The sequence below is a fragment of the Mandrillus leucophaeus genome, unplaced genomic scaffold, assembly GCF_000951045.1.
Source record: "Mandrillus leucophaeus isolate KB7577 unplaced genomic scaffold, Mleu.le_1.0 Scaffold299, whole genome shotgun sequence".
NCBI classification, from domain to species: domain Eukaryota; kingdom Metazoa; phylum Chordata; class Mammalia; order Primates; family Cercopithecidae; genus Mandrillus; species Mandrillus leucophaeus.
This window is the reverse complement of record NW_012103131.1, coordinates 3,150,082-3,176,399: the sequence shown is the minus strand read 5'-3', so window position 1 is coordinate 3,176,399 and position 26,318 is coordinate 3,150,082. Positions and strand designations below refer to the sequence as shown.

The following is a 26,318-nucleotide window of genomic DNA, read 5'->3' as shown; positions in this document are numbered from 1 at the left end:
TGCATCAAGTGATATCTGCAAATCCTCATGGAAGCTGAAAGTCCATGATGAAGATGTTATTAATGGCCCACCGTTTAGAAAGCATCTGCCATATACCAACATCTCGTATTATTGTATTCAATCCTCACAACAATCCTACAGGCTCATTACACTTATCATCTCAATTTAGAGATGAGCAAATTGAGATCCAGTAAAGTTAAACAACTTGTCCCAAATCCCTCTTTCTTTTAGACTACAATGTCTTTACTAAATAGAAGTGCCTTAACCCGAAAAATCTGGTTTTCTTCTGGCAGAATGTTGAAAACAGAACCAGAATACCCACTTCACCTGCTTCTGTAAATGGAGTGCTTAATATTGTTTTTCAAATAATCAAAGCAACGTATGTCCTTTAAAAACTGAAATAATACAGAATTATATAAAATTAAAAATAAATTCACACCCTTATTTTCCCTCCTCACAATCTGACCTTGATGATTCACTGCTAGTAATGGTTTTGTGGGTAAAATTTGAGACTTTTTCCAATTCACATGCAAATGTACACACATAAATGTATATTTGTTAATGGTATAAACAGGATTGTACCACTTGTATTTTGCTAAGGTTATGATGGTCTTCTAGAAAACCTTGGAAACTTTCCAACTTTCTCTATGTTCTGGAATAGCTTATATAACATTTGGATTTTCAGTTTAATGAAGGTTAGACAGAATTTGCCTAAGAAATAACTTGGGTTTGATATATTTTTTAGAGTAAGTTTTTTATTACTTTTTCTTTTGTTCTTGATTATTAATCTATTCAAACTTTCTACCTCTTCTTGGGTAGATTTTGCTGATATATATTTGCCTAAAATTTATCTAATTCATTTCAAATGTACTGGTATAACATCTCTCAAAATAGTCTTATTTTGTTGTTCCTTTAAAAATTTTTTTTCAGTTGAATGTTTAGTTCACATACTTGCAATTGTTTTTGTTAATAATTTATTAAAACTATAAGTAGTCTTTAAGATTATTGGTTTGACTACATCCCAAAGGTTTTTCCAATTAAGGTCTCATTATTATTTGCTTTCAAATAGCCTATGCTTTAATTTTTAATTTCCCTTTTCCTAAAAAAATTGGAAGAATGTTTTGAATTATCTATATGGTTAAAAATTTTAGAAATAATCTATTCATTGCTAATATCTAGTTTTATGGGTTATGGTAAATTTCAAAGAGTATAATCTAAGATTTTCACTTTTTGAAATATAAGATTATCTTTGTTGTCTTGTATGTGATTAACTTTAACAAGTGTGTCGTGGCTGTTTACAAATAATATATATTCCCCCATGTTGGTTACAAAGTTCTTTATATTTATTAATTTAGGACTGCGAATTATTTAAACCTTTCTCATGCTTGTCTTAATTTTTGTATTGATCTGTCAATTTCTGTTTCTAAGATTATTCTTGAGATTCTAAAGGTTTTTTTGCCTATGTAGTTTAATACCATATCTTTCTGCATCAAAAATTTTTGTTGTTTTATTTTCATGATGGTTTTTGCCGTTTATCAATATAAAGTGTTTCTCTTTATATGCGTTAATGCTTTCAGCCATGAATTCTATCTACGTTATGATACTAGCATTGTCACTATTACTCTCTTTTTGCTAATGTTTGTTCTTTATGTTGTGGCCCATTCCTTTGTCTCCATAATTTGTAGTCACTTTGCTTTGCGTTTGTCTTCTATGATAAGTAGAATGCAGCATAGTTTTTTTGAAAAATCCAAGAATCTATTTCTTTATGTGAGAATTTAGCCCATTCACATTATTATGACATTTTATGCTTTTGGTTTTATTTCTGCCATCTCACTTTTATGTTTCCTATTTATTATGCTTATATTTTGTTTCTTTTTTTCTTCCTCTCATGACTTTGCTAGACTGATTGAGTTTTTTTGTTCACTCTGACTTCTATTGATGTTCTACGAGTACTTGCCCTCAAGTATAAATATTTGACAATTATATTAACACTATATTACTCTATGTATAAAAATTAGTAACTATAGCTTTTCCCCAAGAATAAGGTAAGTCTTCCAGCATGCTGTATCTCACTTCCTGCTTCAGGGCTGCTGTATTGGTGGCCAGGTTGTATCCTCCAAGTTCTGTAGGTGCCATTCCTGGACTTCAGCTGGGAGCTCAGAGATGTGGCCCTCATTTCCCTAATCAAGTTGAAATCCTGGAATTTTAGTTGTAAATTCTTTTCTGTCTGTCTTTCTGTTTCCCTCCCTCCTTTCCATTTTGTGAATTTGTACAATTCAATACATTTCATAGTCACATTATTAGCAAGCATTTAGATTTCATCCATAAATTTTACTTGCTACTTCCCTTGAAGCTCTTTCCCCTATTTTCATCATGCCTTTCTTTTACTTGTTTTTCAATTTGCTGGAGTATCCTCAAGTCATTCTTTAGAAGCTGACTTGGACTTTGTGCCCCGCGTCATATATTTGTTCCTCCAGTGCCACTCTCTTCCTCTTCTCCCCACTCTGGTTCCGGGGGGCTGATCTATGTGGAGTACATTCCTCCCCAGTCCCCTCAGTCCTGGAGCCATTGCACAGCCCGTCGGGGTGTCCCTACACATACCCACACATATGTAGATAGTCCCTTTATAGACTGTCCTCAAATTACTCTAATTGAAATGTGCCTTGCATCTCCTGCTGCGAATCTGACATTGACCCTTCATCACAGAAACCTCACTTTACTGATGTGAAGTCTATGTAATGTAACGTCCGTTTCCTCTCAGTCGTTCATGTCAGTATAGTGTTTTTGTTCTTGGTTTTCACCTAGTTGTGATCAAACAGAATGTACAATTTTGAGTACACAGTAATTATTAGGTTCACATGTAAGGTGCTGAGAGTGAATGAGGAAGCCTGTGGGCCAGTACCCAAAGGTGCTGGGTTCTTCAGGGGAGCCCTTAGGGATGGGAAAGAATTCGGCCTCCTCAGACTTTTCAGAGAAAGAGTCATCATTGGTCCCACCGAGTGCTGGGGAGCAGGGAGGGTCGGCGATGTTGGGGCAAAGGGAACCTACCTGGGTCCCTAAGGTTGAGGCTGTCTAACAGTCTGTTTCTGGCTGAATTCCCTCTGGTTCTGCCTTCCATGTCACTAAAAGCCCAGGCTCCTTGGTGGCACCAGAAGGCTGTGAGGACAATAACAGAACCCCGCCAGGGTTTTGTGAGTGTCAGTTCATAACCTTCAACAGGTTGGTAAAGGAGACCTCGAGACAGTCATCATAGGGTGCATTTCAACATATACATGTCAAGTAACTGATTTTAAGAAAGACCTCAGAACTATGTGACTGAGGCTGGGCACGGTGGCTCACGCCTGTAATCCTAGCACTTTGGGAGGCTGACGTGGGCAGATTGCCTGAGCTTAGGAGTTCAAGACCAACCTGGGCAACATGGCAAAACCCTGTCTCTACTAAAAATACAAAAACTTAGCCAGGCGTGGTGGCATCCACCTGTAGTTCCAGCTATTCAGCAGGCTAAGGCATGAGAATTGCTTGAACCCGGGAGGCAGAGGTTGCAGTGAGCTGAGATCGTGCCACTTAACTCCAGCCTGGGCGACAGACAAAGACTCTGTTTCAAAACAAACAAACAAACAAACAGACAAACAAACAAAAAACTATGTGACCTTGAATATTTTCCTTCTAATCTTGTAATTCTTCTCCAGGGCCTGGGACGTAAGAAGATCGCTCCAGATAAGAGGCAACATGTTTCAAGAAATTTTAATCTCTGGGCATGTGACTATGTTCCATCTTGTCTTGATGGCTTTTCAAATAACCAAATATCATATGTGCATAAAGAAGCCGTGGTGGTCTCAAGTTTCAGACGCTTTCCACGATGCTATAAAGAGATATGGAACACTTTAACATTTCTTCCTGAGCGAAGATATACAGAGTTTTTGAAAAAGAAGCCCAAGGTAAGGTTCACTATTGACAAAAAGGTTATTTCTTCACGGGAGTCCTAATCCTCCCAGAAGATTTTTGATGAATTTTTAATATTGGTATTTCATCAGACATCCTAAAAGCATACGTTTTCTGATCCAGCACTACTATTTAATTTTTTAAGTGCTTTTATGATTTTTATAAGGTCAAAAAGCATTCAGATCTTTGTGAAATAAATATGTGATGACATACGCATGTGTAAATAAACTTTTCGGATGGCCACATTTACTTTTGGGGAATTTTAAAAAGTACATCCTTAATATATGGTCACATTTTCATTTTGAAATTTCAAACCATACAGAGGAAACGAAAGTCCTCCTGATTTCACCACATCTCCAATCCTGTACGTCCTCAGAAGTAAGTTAACTACTTGTTTTTAATCTGCATTTACAAGCATATACATCTGCATTAACACATAAATTTTTAACATTACTATGTTACACAGTGCAAAATATTCTACTTTTTTCTTTTTTTTCTTTTTTTGAGACAGTCTCTGTCTCCCAAGCTGGAGTGCAGTGGCACGATCTCGACTCATTGCAACCTCTACCTCCTGGGTTCAAGTGATTCTCCTGCCTCAGCCTTCTCAGTAGCTGGGATTACAGGTGTGCATCACCACGCTGGACTAATTTTTCTATTTTTAGTAGAGATGAGGTCTCACCTTCTTGGCCAGGCTGGTCTTGAATTCCTGGCCCCAAGTGATCCTCCCACCTTGGCCTCCCAAAGTGCTGGGATTACAGGCATGAGCCACTGCACCTGACCTTCTACAGCTTTCTTTTGATACTTAATAATGTGTCTTGGAATTCTTGCAGTGTTATAAGAATAGACTGATTTTTAAAAAAATCACTACCTATATTCCCAAATACAAATTCACTCTGTTTTAAATAATTATCTTAATAGACATTTGAATAATTTCTAGTGTTTTTGCTGTTAGACACAGTGGTACATGAACGTGCTTGATCAGCCTCTCTGGATACGTGTTTCCCTGCACCTCTGGAGTGGATAGACTCTGAAAAGTTACTTTGTTAGTGCTTGGTTGACAGTAATGCACAAAGTGTTGAGAAATAATGCCATTGGTTTTGAAAAAGACTGGACCAATTGAACTCCTACTAACAGTATCTGTGAATTTCTGTTTTTTCCCCTCTCACATTATCATTTAAATATTTAAGGATATTTAAGGGGAAAAATGAGACCTTGTTATTTTCTTATTTTGCATTTCTCTAATTATTAGTGAAGTTGAGTATCTTTTCCCACTCAGTGGCCTCCTCTATTTCCTTTCTATAGACTGAGCAGTGTCCCCATCATTCCTTACCAAAATTTTCTTGTTTATCTTGGATATTTTTTCTGTACATAAATTTTAGAATAAGCTTGCAAAGTAAACAAACAACAACAAAAATAACATTGCCAATGTGATAGGCATCTCCCCAAATTTAACTTTTAATTTATGGGAAAACAGACACCTTTATACTGCATCTTCCCCTTTGTTTGAATTTACTTTATGTCCTTCAGTAAAGTTTATAATTTTCCTCACATGGGTCTGATGTGTTTCTTTTCCATGTTTATTCCTGTATATTTTGAAATTCTGTGGCTATTTTGAATGTTTTAGTTGCACTTTTAGATTGGTTTTGGCAGATGCATGAGAAAGCTATTGGTTTCTGTATGTGAATCTTCTACTTGGTGACTCGGCTAAACTTCTAATAATAAATAAATAAATCTTCTAATAAAATAAAAAGAAATTTCTAATAATATTTCAGTGGATTCTCTTCTGGATTTTTCTAAATGGAAAATTATATCATTTGTAAAATAATAACTATTTTAAGTCATTTCCAACATTTATATTTTTCCCATCTTATTGCATTGGATAGGACCTCAGGTACAATTTGAATATTATTACAGAGAGTATATATCTTCATTTTCTTTTTTTCCTTTTTCTTTTTCTTTTCTTTTTAAGAGACAGGATCTAGCTCTGTTGCCCAGGCTGGAGTGCAGTGGTGCCATCATGGCTCACTGCAGCCTCAAATTCTCAGTCTCAAGTGATTCTCCTATGTAGTGAGAACTACAGGAGCACGCCACCACACTCAGCTAATTTTTAATTTTTTTTTTTATATATGGGATCTCGCTATGTTACCCAGGCTGGTCTCGAACTCCTGGCCTCAAGCATTCCTCCTCTGCTGGGATTAGAGGCATGAGCCACCGTGCCCGGTCCTGATTTCTTTATAGATTAAGATGTTAAGCCTTCATGTCAAATATATTTCAAGTATTTTATCTATTTTGTTGTTTTTTGTTTCTCTTTGCTTATAAACTTTATTTCTCAGAGCAGTTTTAGGTTTACAGAAAAATTGGAAAGTTCAGAGTTCCTGTATACCCCCTCTCCCCGCTTATCTCCACAGTTTCCTCTACTGTGAATATCTTGCTTTGGTGTGGAATACATCATATAAAAGCCCTGCATATTTTAACACAGTAAAATGAATGAAATTTTTATTTAATGGCTTCAGGATTTCATGTCGTGCTTAGGACTCCCTTTGCTTAAGATTATTAAATAATTCTGAGTTTGTGCTATGGTTGTAGGTATGGAGGGACATTATAGCAAATAATGTTCTGGTGTTTATTGAGATAATCTTATGTTTTTCTCTATTAATCTGTTAATATAATAAGGTATATCAGTGGATTTTCTAAACTTCAGTCATTCTAGCATTCTTGGGACAAACTCTGGTTGTTATGAGGTATTATGCTTCCATATATTCAGAATTCGATATGCAATTATCTTACTTGCAGTCTTTTAGTTTTTAAACTTCTGCAATTATTATTTTAGCTTTCAGTTGAAGGCAGCTTTCTCTCCTTTTCTATCCTCTGACACTGCTTATATAAATTGCAAATACCTATAGAATTTGCCAGGAAAACTCCTGGACCTGAGGCTGTTTTCGGGTGCAAATCTTGGCATGTCTTTTCCCTTTATTTTTATGGAGATTGGTCTGTATGGTACTTCCATTTTTTTTTTTCTTTTCTAATTTTGATCATTTTTATTTTTAGAGGAAACCACTTGTTTTACATGGCTTTGTAACATGTTGGCGTTTTAATACAGCTCTCTTTTCTAAGGCTCTTAAAGTCACATCTTGTCCTTTGACAATTTGAATGTTTACATGCCTTTGCTCTGTTTACCAGCTCTACATTTTTGTTGCTGTTGTTTGCTTTCGATCTCATTAATGTATGCTTTCATGTTTACTAATTCCTTTCCTGAGCTTATTTTGATTTTCTTTTTCTAGCTTCTCAAGGTGAAAACATAACTCAATTATTTCCAGTCTTTCCTGTTTTCTTGTAAATGTAGTCAAGGCTACTCCCTCAGAATGCCACTATACATAGACACATCATGGTGCTCTTGTTATTTCTTGTTACTGTTCTTTTTTTTTTTTTGGAGACGGAGTCTCGCTCTGTTGCCCAGGCTGGAGTGCAGTGGCCGGACCTCAGCTCACTGCAAGCTCTGCCTCCCGGGTTTACGCCATTCTCCTGCCTCAGCCTCCCAAGTAGCTTGCAGTTGTTTTCTTTCTTTTTATTCTTTGTTTTGTTTTGTTTTGTTGGTCTCGAGATAGGGTCTCACTCTGTTGCCCAGGCTGGTGTGCAGTGGCATAATCGTGTCTCACTGCACTGCAACCTTGACCTCTGGAGCTCAAGTGATCCTCCTCCCTCAGCCTCCCAAGTAGCTGGAACTACAGGTGCATGCCACCATGCCTGGCTATATTGTATCTTTTGTGGAGACAGAGTTTCACCATGTTGCCCAGATGGTCTCAAACTCCTGAGCTCAAGATCCTCCTATCCAGGCCTCCCCAAATACTGGGATTATCGGTGTGAGCCTCTGCTCCCAGTCTGTTTTCTTTCTTAATTCAATAATTATTAAGAAATGTATTTGATTTTTTTCTTTTGTTGTTATTTTTCATTGTCAATATTTTATTAATTAAATAATTTCTGCATTGTGGTCAGTGATTAAGATTTGTGTGATTTCTGCTTCCTGAAAATTTTAAAACGTTCTTGAGGCTTAACACATAGTCAATTTCTGTCACTGTTTTACATGTATTTGACAAGAATACACAATCTCCCTTTTACGCATTTCTTTTTTAGAAGGAATAATTATAGGGCCATAGAAAGTTGCAAAAAAAAATTCTGCAGAAAGGTTCTGCCTATTTTTTACCCAGTTTTCTCCAATGCTAATATCTGGCATAACTCTGGTAAAATAGAATATTCATTTTCTATTGCTGTGCATATTAGTCCATTTTCTGTTGCTTAGAATAGGATATCTGGAAAGATAATTTAAAATTATAAATTGCAACTGTAATTTATAAGGAAAAGAAACTTATTTATTACAGTTATGGAGGCTGAGAAGTCCAGAACCAAGGGGATGCAGCTGGTGAGGCCCTTCCTGCTGTGAGGACTCCCTGCAGAGTCCCCAGGGTGAACAGGATTTCCCACGGAGAAGGGGCTGGGCATGCCGACGTGCTCTCTCAGGTCTTTCTTTCTCTTATTATCAAGGCACCAGTCTCCCTTCCATGATAACCTATTAACCATGGATCCATGAATGGATGAATCCATTCATAAGAACAGACCCCTTATAACCCAATCATCTCTTAAAGGTCCCGCCTCTCAATGCTGTCACATTGGAAATTAAGTGTTAACATGAATTTGGAGGGAAAATATTAAAATTATAGTACTGTGTCACAAGTGACTACAAATTTAGTGGCTTATAACAAAACTACTTAACACACAGCTCTGCAGGTCAGACGTCTGGGTGCACGTGGTGATGTCTTCTGCTCAAGGTCTCACAGGCTAAAATCGAGGTGCACTCTCATCAGAGGCCGGGGGTTCTCTTTCATGTCTATGTGGTTGTGGCACAATTGAGTTCCTTGTGGTTGGAGGACTGAGATTCCCTGCTTCCTCATTTGCTGTTAGCCAGGGACCTTCTCAACTCCTATGAGTTGCTGCATTCCTTGCTACATGGCCCCCTCCATCTCCAATGCCAGCAATGGAAAACCTCGAGTGGAATCCCTCACCCATTTTGCAATCTCTTTCATGAGGAAGAGTTTGGTGCCCTTTTTAAGGGGATCACCTGATTGGGCTTGACCCAACCAGGATAACCTTCATATTTTAAGGTTGAGACCTTAATTCATCTGAAAAATCCCTTTTGCCATATAACATAACATAATCATGGAATTGATACGACATCATATTCACAGGTACTGCCACACTCAAGGGCAAGGGATTATACAAGAGTGAGGTTCATTAAAGGTCATCTTAGAATTCTGTGTGCCACAAATATCATAACCAGGAAATTGATGCTGGTGCAATTCACAGGCCTTATTCAGATTTTCTTCACAGTTTTACGTGTGTGTGTTTTGCTGGCTATAAAATTAGATTATATCTAGCTTCTTAATTAGCTAGTCATGTCTGACATTTATATAACATGCACACTTGGGAATAAGGTAGGGTATTTCACTTTCAGTATTGTCTTTTTATTTTCCATTTTCTTTTAGTTACAGAATTTTTTTCAGTTATATCTCTGATTATTTTCTCTACTCTATTTTCTTCGAGAATGCTTCTTAGATGGTTACTTAAATACCTGGCTCTATCTTCCTCAGCTCTCAAGTATTCCTTTATATTTTTTGTCTACTTACCCATTTGCACTGGTTTCTGGGAGAATCCCCAAACTTCATCTTCCAGTTTACTAAGTGGCTCTTCAATGATCCATTCTGCTATGTAGCCAATCTATAGAGGTTTTCCTGTAACCAAACAACAGTTTAAATTTCCAAAGTCTCTATTTGGTTTTTGTTTGTGGGTGTAATATTTGATTCTGCCTGATAATGATTTTACTTATTTCTGTAGCTTGTTATTTTTCTCCACCCACTTTGCTCCCTTGGGTATTGTTGTGTCTATTTGTCTTTATTGCATGGTGCGAACATTTTATGACTTGATTTTATGCTCATGTTGGTTTTTTTGGTTTGTTTGTTTGTTTTGTTTTTTTAGGTGAAGTCTCGCTCTGTTGCCCAGACTGGAGTGCAGTGGCAAGATCTGGGCTCACTGCAATCTCTGCCTCCTGGGTTCAGGCAATTCTCTAGCCTCAACCTCCTGAGTATCTGGGATTACAGGTGCGTGCCACCATGCCCAGCTAATTTTTGTATTTTTGTCTTTGTTTTTGTTTTTCTGTTTCTTTTTTTTTATTTTTGAGATGGGGTCTCACTCTGTTGCCCAGGTTGGAGTGCAGTGGTGCGATCTCTGCTCACTGCAAGCTCCACCTCTGGGGTTCACGCCACTGTCCTGCCTCAGCCTCCCGAGTAGCTGGGATTATAGGCACCCACCACCACGCCTGGCTAATTTTTTGCATTTTTAGCAGAGACGGGGTTTCACCATGCTAACCAGGCTGGTCTCAAACTCCTGACCTCAAATGATTGGCCCACCTCAGCCTCCCAATGTGCTGGCATTACAGTTGCTTTTTGAGGATCCTTGATAGCTCACCTGTGAGCAGTATATATGTTTTTCTCACACTGTCTGCATGAGGGTCGGGGAGAGGCAGAAAAGACTGCCCCAGATGTGGCCACTAGCTCCTCTTCTGGGGAGGGGCTCCCAGTCTGTCTACTGCCACCTTTCTGGGACACTGCCCTGCCCTCCTGACCCAAGTGATAACTGTCAATTCATCTACTTTGTCACTGACACACATCTAGTTCATCACTTTGCACAGAGAATGTGCTGAGGACTGCCCTGGCAGAGAACCTCTGTGAATAGCCCTGTCAAATGCCCTGGACCATGCCTCTTCTCAAATTCACTGCCTCCATGCCAGCACCCCTGGAACAGAGAACATTTGTAGCCGAACTGACCTGTGCCCAATTTGATCCTGTCTATCTTCCATTACTTAGAAAACTGGGATCACTTGTCATAGATAGAAGGCAATCTAAAAGTAAATAAAATGGAAAAACCAACCAACCAACCCACCAACCAACCAAACCAACCAACCAGGACGATTAAATTCCAGCTGGACTTTGTTGCCTCCTAAAGACCTCTTGTCTGAGGCCTGGTCTCGGTTTGTCAAAATAGGGAATTAGTAAGTATTAGACAGGTGTTGGACATATGACCACCAAACCCAAGATTTTCTCCTCAGCCTAAACAGAAGTTTTGAAGTAGAATAGTAAAAAATAACAACAACAACAACAAAAAAAAACCACCTTTCTTTTTTTGTTTGTTTGTTTTTTGAGACGGAGTCTGGCTCTGTCACCCGGGCTGGAAAAGCCACCTTTCTTAACATGTAAGTCAATATTATTTAATGTTGCACCTGGCAGCTACCTAAACTCCCTCCCATACTTTAGGAAATACAGGCTACGGGATTTTATGGTTACTAAAATGAAATCTTAAAAAATGACACAAATAAAAAGAATATCAAAAGACATTTCACATATATTAAATCAGCAAGCATCCATGCTGTTATGGTAACACCCTAAGAACCACAAAACAAGCAAGAAGAATCAATTTTCTCCTTTGGGCTCTTTGCTGCCACCCACAGTCTTTGGTCCTAGCATGGCACTGGGACCCAGTGTTTTGGAAAGATCCCCTTCAGCTCAGCTCTGCCTTGGCAGTAGCCGTGTCTTCTAGTCCTGCCTTTCTCTGGGTTTAACAAACCTGGCTGTTCCCAAACACACAGGGCAGTCATTGCGCTAGTTTCCATTTTTCATTCCTTTTTGTGAGGGGATCTTGGTAGCTTCTCTCCTGTCCTCTGTTTCAAAGAGACACTGTTTTTGTTGTGGTTTAACAGAATGCCGTTCAACAGGCAGGTTTGTGACATCAGAGGCCTGCAATGTGCATAACTCTCAAGCTTATATCTGACGCGCAGGGTTACGTGACTTTATCTCTGTCTGTGGTAAGTTCTCTGCAAGGCCCTGTCTTTGCCTTCGACGTGTAGGAGCTTTGTTCTCCACCAGGTGCATTTTCTTTTCTTCTCCCAGGGAGTTCTCACAAAATCCTTGCTTATGGAGCCTTCTGCCTCTTCTCTCCTTTCTCTGCCTAAACACCAACAGTCTCCAACAGGAGTGACACATAATTCAATTCATGGGAAGTGAAATTCAAAAAATTACCCAAAAGACATACAGAACCAAATCTGCAATTATGTGGAGGGACACAGAGATTGATGAGTGGGAAAGGTATATTTACCACCTATGGAAACACAAATTAGATAACCTCCCCTTAAAACCAGTCTTTCTTGGTAGCTTTCTACAAAAGAAATAACACTGTCCAACCACCTCACAATTCTCAATCCAGTGAGTCAAAAACAAAAGGATACTGCGCAGGAATGGGGGGGTAGGTCCTGGGGACTCTAGCGTAGATGCCCCCAATACAACAGCCCACTTTACAAAAATAAAAGTCTTTGATAAATTGGCACAATGTCAGTGACTTGCTGTTGTTGGTTCTGAACAGAGGAATAAACAGCCAGTTAAAGAAACCCCAACTTACTAATCAAATACATGAAGGTGTTTATAGATTTCTTCTGTTTTAGTGCATTAGAGTTGGACTTATGCCATCTGAGAGATGACTTAGACATTAAAATGACACCCAGGGGTAATAACGTTTCATAGCGAGGCTGTCTAGTACCCATTCTAGACCCATACTAGGAATCTTCAGTCACTGTTCGTGCATGTAGCAGGCATCTGCATAACTATTGAGTATCTAATTTATATTTACAAAAATCAGATTGTAAAGGCCCTCAGACATGATGGTTAGAAGGGCAAAGTGATGATTTCCTATATGAAACCAACTTTTAAATGCTGCCTATTTTTAGAGAAGTGTATTCTCATTTGGTCTGCTTTAGCATTTAGGACCATGACTTAAAAGTTGCCTTGTGCCTTCTTTTTGTTAGAGTATCTTGTGGCTGCCTTTGGCCAAAGCCATTTCTGTTTGGGTGGCCAGGCACGGGAATCAGGTGTTGTGACATTTCTCCTGCACTGGCTAATTCTACAGCCTTTCTAGGAACAATTTCTACTTTGCAGTTTAGTGGCCAATTGCAACTTCAATCAAAGTTCGGGACCTATCACAGCTGGCCTACAGTTCAGGAGAAAAGGACATTTCATCCCAATTAATTTTTTTTTTTTTTCACCTACAGAGAAATTGGTCCCATATTGAAGATTCCCGGGGGAGGGGGGAGAGATGGGTGTGGGGGAGGAAGGGTTGAAATGATGAGCTAACTATAGGCTTCCCATATGTTCTGTTGAGTACAGGGAAGAATCCATGCTGTTATGGTAACACCCTAAGAACCACAAAACAAGCAAGAAGAATCAATTTTCTCCTTTGGGCTCTTTGCTGCCACCCACAGTCTTTGGTCCTAGCATGGCACTGGGACCTAGTGTTTTGGAAAGATCCCCTTCAGCTCAGCTCTGCCTTGGCAGTAGCCGTGTCTTCTAGTCCTGCCTTTCTCTGGGTTTAACAAACCTGGCTGTTCCCAAACACACAGGGCAGTCATTGCGCTAATCCTGGTGCCATGTTGAGGATGGGAAAATGCTAAGTGTGAAGTGCTGTATATTGCCTTTATAAGTACCCATCAAAACAAACCAAAACATCTCATTTAACACACGGTATTTAAGTAAACATGTTACGGCTATACCAAAATAATCCCCCCAAATATTAAACAACAAATCAACCCCCTGTCAGAGCCTGACTCACTGAATAAATGGAATGAATAAAATTGTAACTCACGCGCTTGACTACGGCTCTATGAAATTGTTGAATCTGTTAGGTGTAGCGTGTGATTTCCGCACAGAGTAACCGAAATAACCTCAAATGCTTTATTCTCTCTCCCAATCAAAATTAAACAGATCTGTAAGTTCCCAAATTGGGTAATACAGGCACAAGAACACAAATCCTATTTTCTTCCCTTCTTCCTCTCCTCCTGCCAAACAGGAGCTAGCATCAGAATATTCAGTCCAAGAACAATGATTTCTACTCCACTTGGGCACTGATCTGGCTGCAGCATCTGCAGGGGACAGTCCCAGTTCCGAACGGAAAGAACAACTTTGCTCCTTATCCACGTTCCATATAGCTACTGACAGGATAATAAGTGACCATAGCGGAATACTACGCCTCCTCTGCTGAGAACACATGGTTGTAATTCCTTTGGCCTGAAGGAGAATCACTGAAGCCATTTTAAACATTCTTTTGTTGTTTATAGCCTCTGTCTAAGATTCCATGACTGGTATCAGCTATGAGTGGCATATCCAATCCCTCTCCAACATCTGCCGTTATGGTTCCCAAAGAAAATTGAGAAGTCTCAACATAATCCCACAGGAGAAATCTTATTGTTCCTCCAAAGAATATTTTGTATTGAAAGCACTGCCTCACATTCATGACATTCTAGATGTTTAGAGAAAGGATTTGACTCTGCTGGATATCTTCAATCAACCAGGAGAGTCTGGGTTAAAGCAATCATGTTTGCCAACTGAATCTGGGCTGTTTTACAGCTCACTCCTCAATATGGCCACAGTCCCTCCCACCCTCAGCCTCATGACACACCCCTCCACTCTCTATTGCCCCATTCCCTTTGGGACAGGTGATGTAGCCACAGTATCACGTGTATTGGTATGAACACGATGTAAGACATGCCCAAAGACCTTACGTATTTACTCATCATTTGGTGACAATTTTTTTTATCACAGCCCTACCTCTGTGTTAAGTACCGTGCTGGCTTCTAGGGTAACGCATGAGTGATAATAGACCCCAGTGCTGCCTGTGGTGCATCCAGCATAGACTGTCAGGCAGTGAGATGCAGCAGGCCCCTTGCAATAGCCGAGATTTGGAGCTAGGGATGCTGTGTAAATGTGGATCAGGCAATGAGACTTTGAAAGGTCATCATTATAATTTTATTAAGCTATGACGAAAGGGAGAAGATCAATGTAGAAATGTGTTTAGCATTGCATACATATGATCTTACAGAACAATTATGAATTTGTGTTTCTTGTGTACATTAAAATTTGGATATATGTGTAAGAACAAAAGCTGAATCTAATTTTTTATCTGACAGATAAGGAATTGATTTGAATTCTTTCTCTGCTAATTAAAGGAAAATTAGAAAACAAACTATTTACTAAAGCACTAAACACATTTTGATTACTTATGGATAAAGGCAGTTGTTTTGGCTTCACTTATTTATTTACTGAAAGCCTAATGATAGGTAAAACGAGGAATTAATAGTGTAATAGAGAGGGATGATGGGTTTATTCAGCAGGCAGAAGGAGGGTGACGCATTTCCACCTTAGAGTGGAGAACATGAAGTCTCAGTGATGCTGATGGGTGACGTTAGGCTTCATGCAGCCCCTGCTGGAGTGCACTGACCTGCACACGGACATGGCAGAGGGATCAGGTTGGGTAGCAGGTGAGTGTGGCTGCAGACCAGCTGAGTTCAAGGTGCCAGGGGAGGCAGAGGGAAATCTCTAGCTGACAGCTGGGCACGGTGGCTTAGCTCAGGACTAGACTTGTAGAGAGGAGATACGGAGATAGCTTGATGGAGAAATAGAGTCAGCAAAATTTGTTTGTTTGTTTGTTTGTTTACAACAACATAAGTTTATTATCTGGTAATTCTGGGGTCAGAAGTCCACAGTGGGTCTCACTGGATAAAAACCAAGGTGTAGGGCTGGTTTTCCTTCTGGGGGTTCAGGGGGAATCTGTTTCTTTTCCCTCTCCAGCTTCAGCGTTGAACTGAGACCTTCTCTCACTCCCATCTCTCTGCTTCTGTCTTCTGAATCCCTCTCTCTTCTCTCTTTCTCTCTCTTTCTGTTTTAGGATTTTTTTTTTTTTTTTAACATAGGAATGAGTGGTGTTTACAGACCAAGGCAAAGAAGGGAATGGGAATGCCCAGGCTGAGGCTGCCTGAGGATGGGGGAGGAGAGAAGGGGAGCAGGGGCAGCATGGGGAGGGGCCTGCACCTGGAAGGGAGACCCACTTCTGGCAGTGGGGGATGAGGGTGGGGGAGGGGGGTGTCACATGACTCAAGTGGATGGGAAGAGATGAAAGAAACTTGAGAGTGGGGAGGGAGGCAGTTGGGGATTTCTCTGGAGTGTCTGAGGGAGGCAGAGAGAGGTCTTCAGCTGAGAATGAGGCACCTGAGATGAAATCTGGAGGAAGATGGGCAGCCTGTGGCATCGTCATTTCAAGAGAACGCCATAACCGAGAGGAAGCTGGACGGAGCCCGGCAGCAGGGCGGGGGTCTGGATTTATAGAGGTTTGTGGTCCCGCTGTGGGATTTTTCCAAGAGAACTCAGCAGCTCAGGAGTAGGGGCAGGAGAAAATGAAGACTGAAGTGGAAATCGTTCTTGTGGGGAAAAGCAAGGAGACTGTGCCATGAGATGGATGGGAGCAAGGTTCTTGAGGCCACTGCCTGTCAAGTCTCCTGGGGAGCCCACCACAGGGGTCCCACTGGACCAGCTGAGTCAGGTTCCTGGGGGTGGGGCCAGCCTCAGCATTTTTGAAAAGCTCTCTAAGTGATTCTAGGGTCAGCCAGGGCTGACAACTGCTGGGAGGACTGGGGGAAATGTATACCTAAAAGACATGAAATCAGGATCTCAAAGGGATGTCTGCACTCCCATGTTCACTGCAGCACTGTTTGCAATGGCTCACATGTGAAACTGACCTGGACATCCAGTCAACAGGTGAACGGATAAAGAAAATGTGGTACATACATACGGTGGAATCTCATCTAGTCTTAAAAAGGATGGAAACCCTGCAATCTCCGACATGAACAGACTTTGAAGATCTTATGTTAAGTGAAATGTCAGACACGTAAGAACACACACTGCATAATTATACTTTTTTTTTTTTTTTTTTTGAGACAGGGTCTCACCCTGTCACTCAGGCTGGAGTGCAGTGGCGATATCATGGCTCATTGCGGCCTCGACTTCTCAGGCTGAGGTGATCCTCCCACCTCAGCCACCCAGGTAGTTGAGACCACAGGTGTCTACCACCACGCCAGACTAATTTTTATTTTTTATTTTTTTTGTAGAGACAGGGTCTTGCCATGTTGCCTCAACTGGTCTCAAACTCCTGGGCTCAAGCGATTTGCCCGCCTCTGCCTCCCAAAATGCTGGGATTACCAGCATGAGCCACTGCACCTGGCCTGTAATTCCACTTATCTGAGATGTTTAAAATAGTCAAATTCATAAAATCAAAGACTGGAATGGAGGTGACCTGGGGCCTGGGGGAGGGGAAAATGGGGAGTTACCCATCAATGGGTATAAGGGTTCATTTAAGTACGACAAATAAGCTCTAGAAATCTCCTCTACCGCATTGCACCCCCAGTCAACAGTAACGTATTATACACTTAACATTGAAGAGGACACATCTCACGCTGAGTGTTCTTAGCTCACCCACACACAAGTACACCGGCAGGGAACTGAGGGTGAGAGAGACGTGACCGCAGAAAGTGAGAACTGGCCTGAGTGGGGATGGGGGCAGGGGCTGAGCAGGTTGGGGGACTGGCCTGAGTGGGGAGGGGGGCGGGGCTGAGCTGGTTGGGGGACTGCCACTGATACAATGGTGGGTCACAATGTGTGGGGTAGACTTACAGAACTGGAACATGGGTTTAGAAAGTTCATATTTGTGAACTCATTTGGAACTTTTACGAAGGTATCAAAATTGAATCTCATTTGGTTATTCATTTAGTGAGTCATCCATATAAAATAATTCAGCAAACACAGTGTGTAAACATTTGAAGGCCACGTGTGGTGACTCATTCATGCCTGTAATCCCAGCACTTTGGGAGGCCGAGACAGGGGTATCACTTGGGTCCAGGAGTTCTAGACCAGCCTGGGCAACATGGCGAGATCTCATCTCTACAATAAATTTTAAAAATTAGCCAGGCGTGGTAGTGTGCACCTGTAGTCCCAGCTACTCAGGAGGCGGAGGTGGGAGGACTGCTTGAGCCCAGGAAGTTGACACTGCAGTGAGCCGTGATTATGCCACTGCACTCCAGGCTGGGTGGCAGAGCTTGACCTTGTCTCAAAAAACAAAAAAATGAAGTGTCCTAGGAATTCAGGCTGCCCAATCACCAAGCAGACAGGTTGAAAGAGCCCTGGATGGCTGGGTTCCAGTCTGGGCTGGAAGTGGAACCCACCATCCCAGTTCATTTAAACCATTAACTGGGCACTGGCTGGAGTGAGTGGAGAACAGGAGAAACTGTGAGAAAGCAGGCAGAGCCCCAAGGACGTGAATGGACACAGTGATGTTGCTGAGTTCTCAGGCCAAGAGGATGGCAGTGCTGGGGGACAAGAGAAAGCTGGTGCACTTCCCCCATCCACTGTACCTTCGTACCCCAGCACGCGATGCCCTGCCTGGTATGCAGAGCACTGTTGCAGGGGAACTAGCAAACAGCATTCTGAAATGCCTTTGCCATGGACAGTTGTCAAGGCTGGTCTTGGCCTACTGATTGAGAGGAGAGCTTTGGTGCCCAGCTCAGTTACTTGATATCTTCGTGACCTTGGGCAAGCTACCTCTAAGTCTTAGTTTTCATATCCTTCTACTGGGGCTAATGATAGGACCTACCTTGTACAATTAAGGATTGCATGAGAAAATGAATGCACAGCGTTTTTCAAAGTGCTAGATGCAGGGTAAGAGTCTGGCTACCTAGAAGATTCCAATGGCTAGTCAGTGAGGCCTGCAGGATGACCTTTCTGGATCCCTTCTAAATGCAAGGAGCAACGTGGTGGTGCCCGCATCTTGGCAAGACTCTTGGTTGTTAAATCTTTACAAAATCAAGTTCCTAGTTACACCTCTCATGCACTATCGGTAGATTCTGCTAGTTCCCAGGAAACCAAGGAATGTTAGGTTAGCAGTGGGTCTGGTGTGGCCTTAATCCCTTTCCCTGCCTTGCTTAAGGGAAGACCTCGTCATTCCATCCTGGCCCCAGCTGGAGGAAATGTTACCTTCTTCTCTGAACTCCCTCACAGCCCCGAGCACAGCCCACTTGTGTGTTAGGCGTCTTTGTACAGCTTCATCTTCCTCCCAAACTCCATGCCTTGGGGACAGGGGCTCACCATCCATCGTTTCACCTTTAGCTTGCCACAGTACTTCATTCTCTCTACCCTCAATGATGACGTATTGCACTAATGGACTGGTGGATGTTTTCAACACAGCCAAACACTAAGCCATTGTTTGCAGATCTGGGCATTTTTTAACCTTCTGATTTTTAACAAAATGGGCGCTATCCATTCTAGCAGGCAGCAACTATCATTTTGTTCTACAAAGTTGCAGCACGCAAGCAAAGATGTGTCTGCAGAAATGATAACATTTTACCAAGGCAGAAAAGAACGCTTCCGTTTTTCTTCTGAGAAGATAGAGTCCCCTTTGTTATTTATTTAATAGCTGTGATCACAGGGAGAGAAGATAAGAAGTTTGCTCTGGACTAAGCAGATGAAGAGATGCATTTCACAAGGAAAAGTGCCCAAAGCAAAAACTGCTCCCCCGTCAGTACTCGGATCAAGACTAACAACCCCAGTGGGCTCACAGAGGAACTTGTCATAACAACATACCGTCTCCGGAATGACATCAAATGTGTGGAGGTAAATGAGGTCAGATCACCTCCCCTCCCTGGCATCAAAGAGAGATGTTGCAGAGTTGGGACCTGGCTTCTGCTGGCTCTGCAGAAGGAATCACACTCTCTATATTTTAAGTCCCCAATCACTCAAGCGCTATGCAAGATTAATAAGGTTCAGACAACAGGATTTTTAAAAAATATCGTGTACGTAACAAGCATCCTTTATCCTCTTCCTTAAATGAATATACAAAGGTCAGCTCATTGTTTTTAAACATTTGGGCAAAAGCAAAACAAAGCCAGAAACAACCTCCCCGCTCCAAAAAAATGTAAGTTTTTTTTTTTTTTTTAAGTCCAAGAAAGTAAAGGTATCCAATGCTGAGGAGTAGACTTGAGCCCTAGAGGCAGCGGGGTGGGTACTAAGGGTCCCATAAAGAGCTCCCTGCCTCCCGCTTAATGCCTAATTACTCATCGGCATGCCTTTGTTCGCCAGGCGTCTGCTTTTACAATGCAGTCAAACAACGTAGAACTGTGTCCATTTATGGGAAAGTCAAAGACCAATAAATAAAAAGTTTAATTTCCTGATTCCCTGAAGTCGATGGGGCTTAGAAAGTACTCACCAATCCTTCCAACAATGGTCTTTTCCAAACATCATGTGAGCAGCACCTCGTATCAAATTTCATTGCTCATAAAAAAGAATCAGATAATGTTCAGTGGGAAAAAAGCAGGATACAAGGTACATGGTGTTTACAAGTAAAAAGCCAGCTGCTTATGGGGAGGGACTGGAAGTGAACCATCGCTATCAGAGCCTTTGTGTTGGGGGCAGGATTTGGGGAGATCGCTTTCCTTCTGTTTTCTACATTTTCTCCTGCTATATTGGTTTTACCGCAGAATGTTTTTAAAAAATCGATTGGTAAAACAATTAGCTAATTATTTAGCAGATGTCATTACGTAGAACGAAGAGCATTACAGGAGGCAGCCAGTGTCAAGCAAATCAGCTGTAGCCCAATACATGCAACCAAATATCACCAGACTGGGTTTCTTGGCTTTCATCTGGAGAGATGTTGCCTCCTACGGATTTCCAAAGTTGCCACCATTAACAAAAAATCATCTCTCATCAGTTCTTTCCACCTATTGAATTATTTCAGGTAATTAACAGCCTTTAGGGAATTTTCCCTCTAGAGAGACAGAATGGAAAGATAAGGCAATGAAGTATGCATATAACTCTTTTTTTTTTTTTTTTTTTGAGATAGGGTCTCATTCTGTCACCCAGATTGGAGTGCAGTGGCACAGTCTCAGCTCACCACAACCTCTACCTCCCAGGCTGAAGCGATTCTCCTGCCTCTGCCTCCGGAGTAGCTGGGATTACAGGTGCACAACACTGCTGCCCAGCTAATTTTTGTATTTTCAGTAGAGATGGGGTTTCATGTGTTGGCCAGGCTGGTCTTGAATTCCTGACCTCAAATGATCCACCTGTCTTGTCCTCCCAAAGTGCTGGGATTACAGGGTTGAGCCACTACACCTGGCCATAATTACTTCTGATGTTTGGTAAGAAAATCGCTCAAGAGACATGAGCTGGTTTATTCACCTGGCTGTCCACTGGGAGGGGATCCTACACAAAAGTGGACGGAACCATTTCTGTCCCACCCCAGCCCATACTGCCAGGTGGAACAGGGACTGTAGCTGAGCAGCTCGTGCCGCTGGTGACAGATACACCAGCTGGGCTCGTTCTCCTACTCTCTCTTCTTTCCCATCACTTTTACTGGCTTCTCTTCTAAGCATTCCTCAAAAGGTGGTCCTCAGAGTTACGCTCTTGGTCCTCTTCCCTCCCTACGCTTCCTCTTCCTGAATGCATTTTGTGAGCCAGTCCCTTATGTAGACAGCTGTTTATCCAGCTAAGTCTACTGAACCTTCCAAGGTGCCAGGCCCTGTACTAGGCACAGGAGATGTGGGACAAAGAAGGAGAGTCTCTTCCCTTAGGACTGTGCATCTCAGTGGATAAAAGACACACAGACAAGCCAAGAGGATTTCACCAGATAAATATCCTGAGGCACACCCAAGGTTGTTTTCTGCTGGACTTGCTCCCCAGATATCTCATGAGCACATCAACTCAGCCCGTCCAAATGAGAGCGCCAGCTCTCCCCAAGACCACTCCTCTCCTCCTCAGAGTCCACATTCTGTCTGGTTAAAGACCCTGCCATCTACGTAGTCACCAAAGCCCCAAGCCTGGGAGTCCTCACAGATGCCCCTTGCCTACACCCTGCCATTCAGCCTGAGGACAGTCTCTTTCGTCATCTCCTTCTTTCCACTCCCACACACACTGCCCCAGATCCCCCTCACTTCCAGCTTTCTGCTGCCATCTTCTGTCCTCTCCTCTCGCTCCTCCACATGCCACCACGCTGAGGGCTTCTCCTAAAACACCTGACTGCATGGTGTTCCTGCTTAAAAGACCATGCCAGGCTCCCCACCAGTGGATCAAGTGCATCCTCCCGGCATGACCCCTAACCACTCTGTACCAGCCTCCACAAGCGGCCTCACTTGCTTCCAAACACTCCCTTTCTGTGTCACCAACCAGGGCACCGGGCACCTGCCACTTCCCACACATAGAGCACTCACTGACATCGCTGGACCTTGGCCATGCTGTTCTCTGTACCTAGAATGCTTCTCCCACGACCCCACCAGAGGGGAGGTTCTAGAAAAAAATCCTATTCACCTGTTATTCAAGACCCAGGTGCAATCCCTCTTCTCTGGATCCTCACACATCCCAGTGCTGTCCTGGTCACTCCGTTGTATTAAATTCCTCCAAACCCAAGGAGAATGAATTGCGTCCTCCTCTGGCTCCTATGGTTGATCATTCCTGCCTCTAAGAGAGCATACCCCAAAAATATGCTTTTCTCTCATTCCAGCGATGACACAGAATGTTCAAGATCAGGACAGAGCTCTCCTCTGTCATACAGCCGAGGCACACCCCGAGGGCGTGGGGCTACACGGTGGGCTCCTGAAATAGCTCATGAGTAGTGATCAAAATGTCAGCAGTGGTGTTCCTAAATACCAGCTATTTTTTAGGAGTCAAAATACTCATTTAAAAAAACCTGAATGAAGGTTTGAGATGTACTCAGATAATTATAGGCAGCAGTCAATGTTTTGATCCAATGCAGTTGTAGTCACTGGAGAAAGCACTCTGACCATACCTTTCCTGCCTAATAAAATCCTTTCAGCTTGCCTGATTTGTTGCTTCAGTGTCTGTTTCCAGGGTTACTGGCGAGATTGAAGATTTTTCAAAACTGTTTATTAGTCATTCGTATTTCTCCCAGAAGTCCTTGATGGGACTTTTTTAAAAAGCAGGCAGAAGTGGGGATGGGGAAGGAACTCTGAGACAGGAGCAGAGGGAGAAGCGCCATTCCCGCCCTTCCCTGGAGCCTGACCCTCCCATCCATCTGCGCCACAGCCCCGCCTCTGGCCTCCCTTTTTAACCCCAGAGCTACATCCTGGAAGACTGGGTCTCTTCCCTGGGGTGATTTCTTCTACTAGGACTTCTCCCCTTGATCGTCTTCCCGGAGACATTCCAGTGGAAGTGGGAAGGGAGGGGACGTCGACCCTCCACACTGGCCCACAGTTGGATGGAGAGTTCATTAGGACCGGGTGCCATCCCCGTAACAGACACTAGTTTCCCACCGGCATGCGTGGCAGTCAGCCTTCCAGATGCCCGAATGACCCACACTTCCCTGTATTCGTGTCCTTAGGCAGTCCCCTCCCATACTAAATGACAACTGGCCCTTTGTGTCCAGTAGAATATGGCAGAAGTGACCATGTCTAATTCCTGAGGCTGGTCATAAAAACGAATAGAGCTTCTGCCTCGCATTCTCTCTCTCCGGACATTCACCTTTGCAGCACAGCCACTGTGCTCTAAAGAAGCCCAGACTAGCCCACATGAAGAGCCCACATGCACTGAGAAAAACCGAGCTCCCCACCTTTAGTCAGTCTCATCCACCACTGGAGTAAACAAGCCTTCGAGTGTATCCAGTCCCCAGACTTTAAACCTTCTTCCTGAGACCCCAGATAATCCATCCCCTGTCTGAATTCCCGACTCATAGAATGGACATTGTACACCATGAAGTTCTGGGGTAATTTGTTATGTACCCCTAGTAGCTGAAACAAAATAAATAATAAAATGCCAATAAAAGAATTTCATTTCAGTATTGCCGTCATTAAATATGAGCACATTGAGATTTTCAATGTCTAGCAGAGGAGGCATCTAGAAAACACTTTTTTGTAAAGAATCAGAACTATTTGAGCACTAGACCCTATGGCTTGGCTTATAGACAGCCACTTGGAATACTGTATTTCTTACGGTCTTAAAAATGCATGGTACGTGATCATACAGACACATACCACAAGAGGGCAGGTGTACATACTGGAATCGGGCCTCGCAGTCCTAACCCTAATCTCTCAGTGACTTAAAAAAAATTTCATCGAGAGGGCAGGTGTACCTACTGGAATAGGGCCTCGCAGACCTAACCCTAGTCTCTCACAGTGACTTAAACAAATTTCATTGATGATTTTGTTTCATATTGATCACGGTGATGGATAGACTTTGGTTTTGAAGAAGTGAATCTACATTTCAAAACCCAGCCAGCTGGGAAGGCCTTCATCCCTAACAGTTAATTTAACAATGCCATATTTGTATTTATTATAAAATATATTTTTGTAACGAAAACACCTACAATTTCATTACTAAGAAAAACCGAGCTGCTGTTTTTAAATGTCAGTGGGATAAACATTTCCTGACTTTATATCACCGAGTGAATGCAGATATGCTATTTACTCAATCTCATTTATTTCATAATGGGATTAAATAATGCTTCATTATTTCATAATGAACAAAGTAATATGTGATTTTGAAAAAAGAAGCAATTACACTGATTTTTCTTTCGCCTTAGAATCTCCCCCCATGCACTCTGACATTAAAATGAACTAATTCATTGGGTAAATTTGAAGTCGCCTCAATTTCTTCAAGAAAGATGAGGAAACAGGCTTCTCAGAACCTGGGGTTTTTAAATTGTTTTTTCAAAACATCTTGTATGAACATCAGATCGTCTCCATCACGGGGTGTTCCTTGTACACCACACAGTCACTCCTTTTTTTGTGAGTGACCAGTGCTGGTCTCTGCAGCCCAGCTTAATTGCAGTTATGATGTAGATCAGGCTGAAATATCAGACTCTGACTGATGGCTTACTTGCAATTTGCCCTGCACAAATTCCTAACTACAGAGAGGCCACGGAGCTTTGTGACTGAGAGACTGGGTGTAAGTCATGTGACTGGTCAATGAAATAGCTTTTCTTAACCTCGGCTTTCTCACCTGTCAAATGGAGCTCACACTTCTATTTTCCCTGAGAGGATGTTGTGAGGAATAGATAAGGTAGTGGATATAAAGCATGAAACTCCGTGCCTGGCACATGTGTCATCAGTGCTCAGGAACTCTTCTGTCCGCCCCCCACCGCAGTCACAAATCTCCGTGATCACGCATCACCTAGGATGTCTGTGACAATGTCTGGGTCGCAGCAGGCACTCCCTAAACAGTTAACTACTATTATTTTTTACCCTCCAGCTTTTCACTCTATAACAATCTTTAGAAAGGATTTTGAAAACAGGGATGGCAGATGAACGCTGCCTCTTCGTTCCCAGCTGCGTACTCATGCAAGATCTCGAAAAGCACTTCTACAAGATTCCTTCAAAACGATGCTCCATTCCACACTTCCTTCCTGTGTCCAGAAACCTAATTATCATCATCGGGAGAAAAAAGTCAAGACAAATGAAGCCTTTCCTGGTCAGTGTTATTAGAGACTGATACGCTCATCCATTCCAAAAGAAAGCAACTTCTAAAAAGCAGCTTCTTTTCTTTCCGTTCTCCTCTCTGAAGGTTCGCTGCAATACGATTCCAGGAAGATTTTGCGCAGCAGCCGCAAGCCCACACCAGAGGCCACAATAACAAATAAGATATAGACAGTGGGACATTAACTGTGCTTCCATGTCCACGGTGCTGAGGTGGAAATCATTTTCGACCGAACGTGCGCTACTTTGCAGCCTGTTAGCATTAAGCAGGCACAGCTAATGCAGTGACTCCAAATAGAATCCTTTAAAGCTTTGCTCCCTTCCGCGGCAGCACACAAAGCCAGATGTTTTTATACGGGAGAATTCTACATCAGCACACTCGCATTTTTTCCCTTCAAGTGCCAAATGCTTCTTATCATTACATGGTCTCAAATACATTTTATTAATAGTTTTTTTTAAGGCACCAATAAATTGCATAACCTTGAACCCGTGAGTGTAAGCACGCTAAATTCAGACAGGCAGTAAACTGTGACTCTAGTCTTACAGTCACTTGGGTTAGCCTGGACAAGTCTCTTAATCTCTCATTTGGATAATCTTTGAAGAGTCTCCTGTGGCTTTGACATTCTAAGTGTTGCCACCTGGCACCTTTTCAAATCCACCGGTGAGACTGGCATCCTCCTCTGGGCTCTGCAGTGCCCCGTGCTGGCGTCTGCAGCTCCCAGAGCTCTGTTTTATCCCTTGGTGTCCCAAGGACTCATGCAGACCTGGATGTTTCTTGAGGACAAAACAGGAATGGTGTCCCCTGGAGTTGTGCAATGTGGTGGCATTGTTTATTTGTACATTTGTTGAACAAACGATAATACTTTATGACGTAGTTCTGATTCAAAATATTTGTTTCACTCTTTTTATTAAAATTAAGATAAAAAAGATCAGGGTTGTTTTAGAACACTGTAAAATGCAATGCTTAAATAGAAAATGATGTTTTAAA

General features: G+C 42.1%; 1 protein-coding gene across 2 annotated transcripts in view; it reads left to right on the top strand.

The window, feature by feature from the left end:
* The window catches only part of TEX36 (testis expressed 36), a 91,926-nt gene that overhangs the window by 22,241 nt on the left and 43,367 nt on the right, over window positions 1–26,318 (top strand). Inside the window, exon 4 of one of the 2 annotated variants that reach the window (XM_011986427.1) lies at window positions 3,690–4,187. The exons of the other annotated variant lie outside the window; for it this stretch is intronic. Coding sequence (XP_011841817.1) covers window positions 3,690–3,986 — 297 coding nt within the window. The 3' untranslated portion in view covers window positions 3,987–4,187. Of the gene's footprint in view, window positions 1–3,689; window positions 4,188–26,318 lie in introns of those variants that run through there. 2 annotated transcript variants of the gene reach the window in all.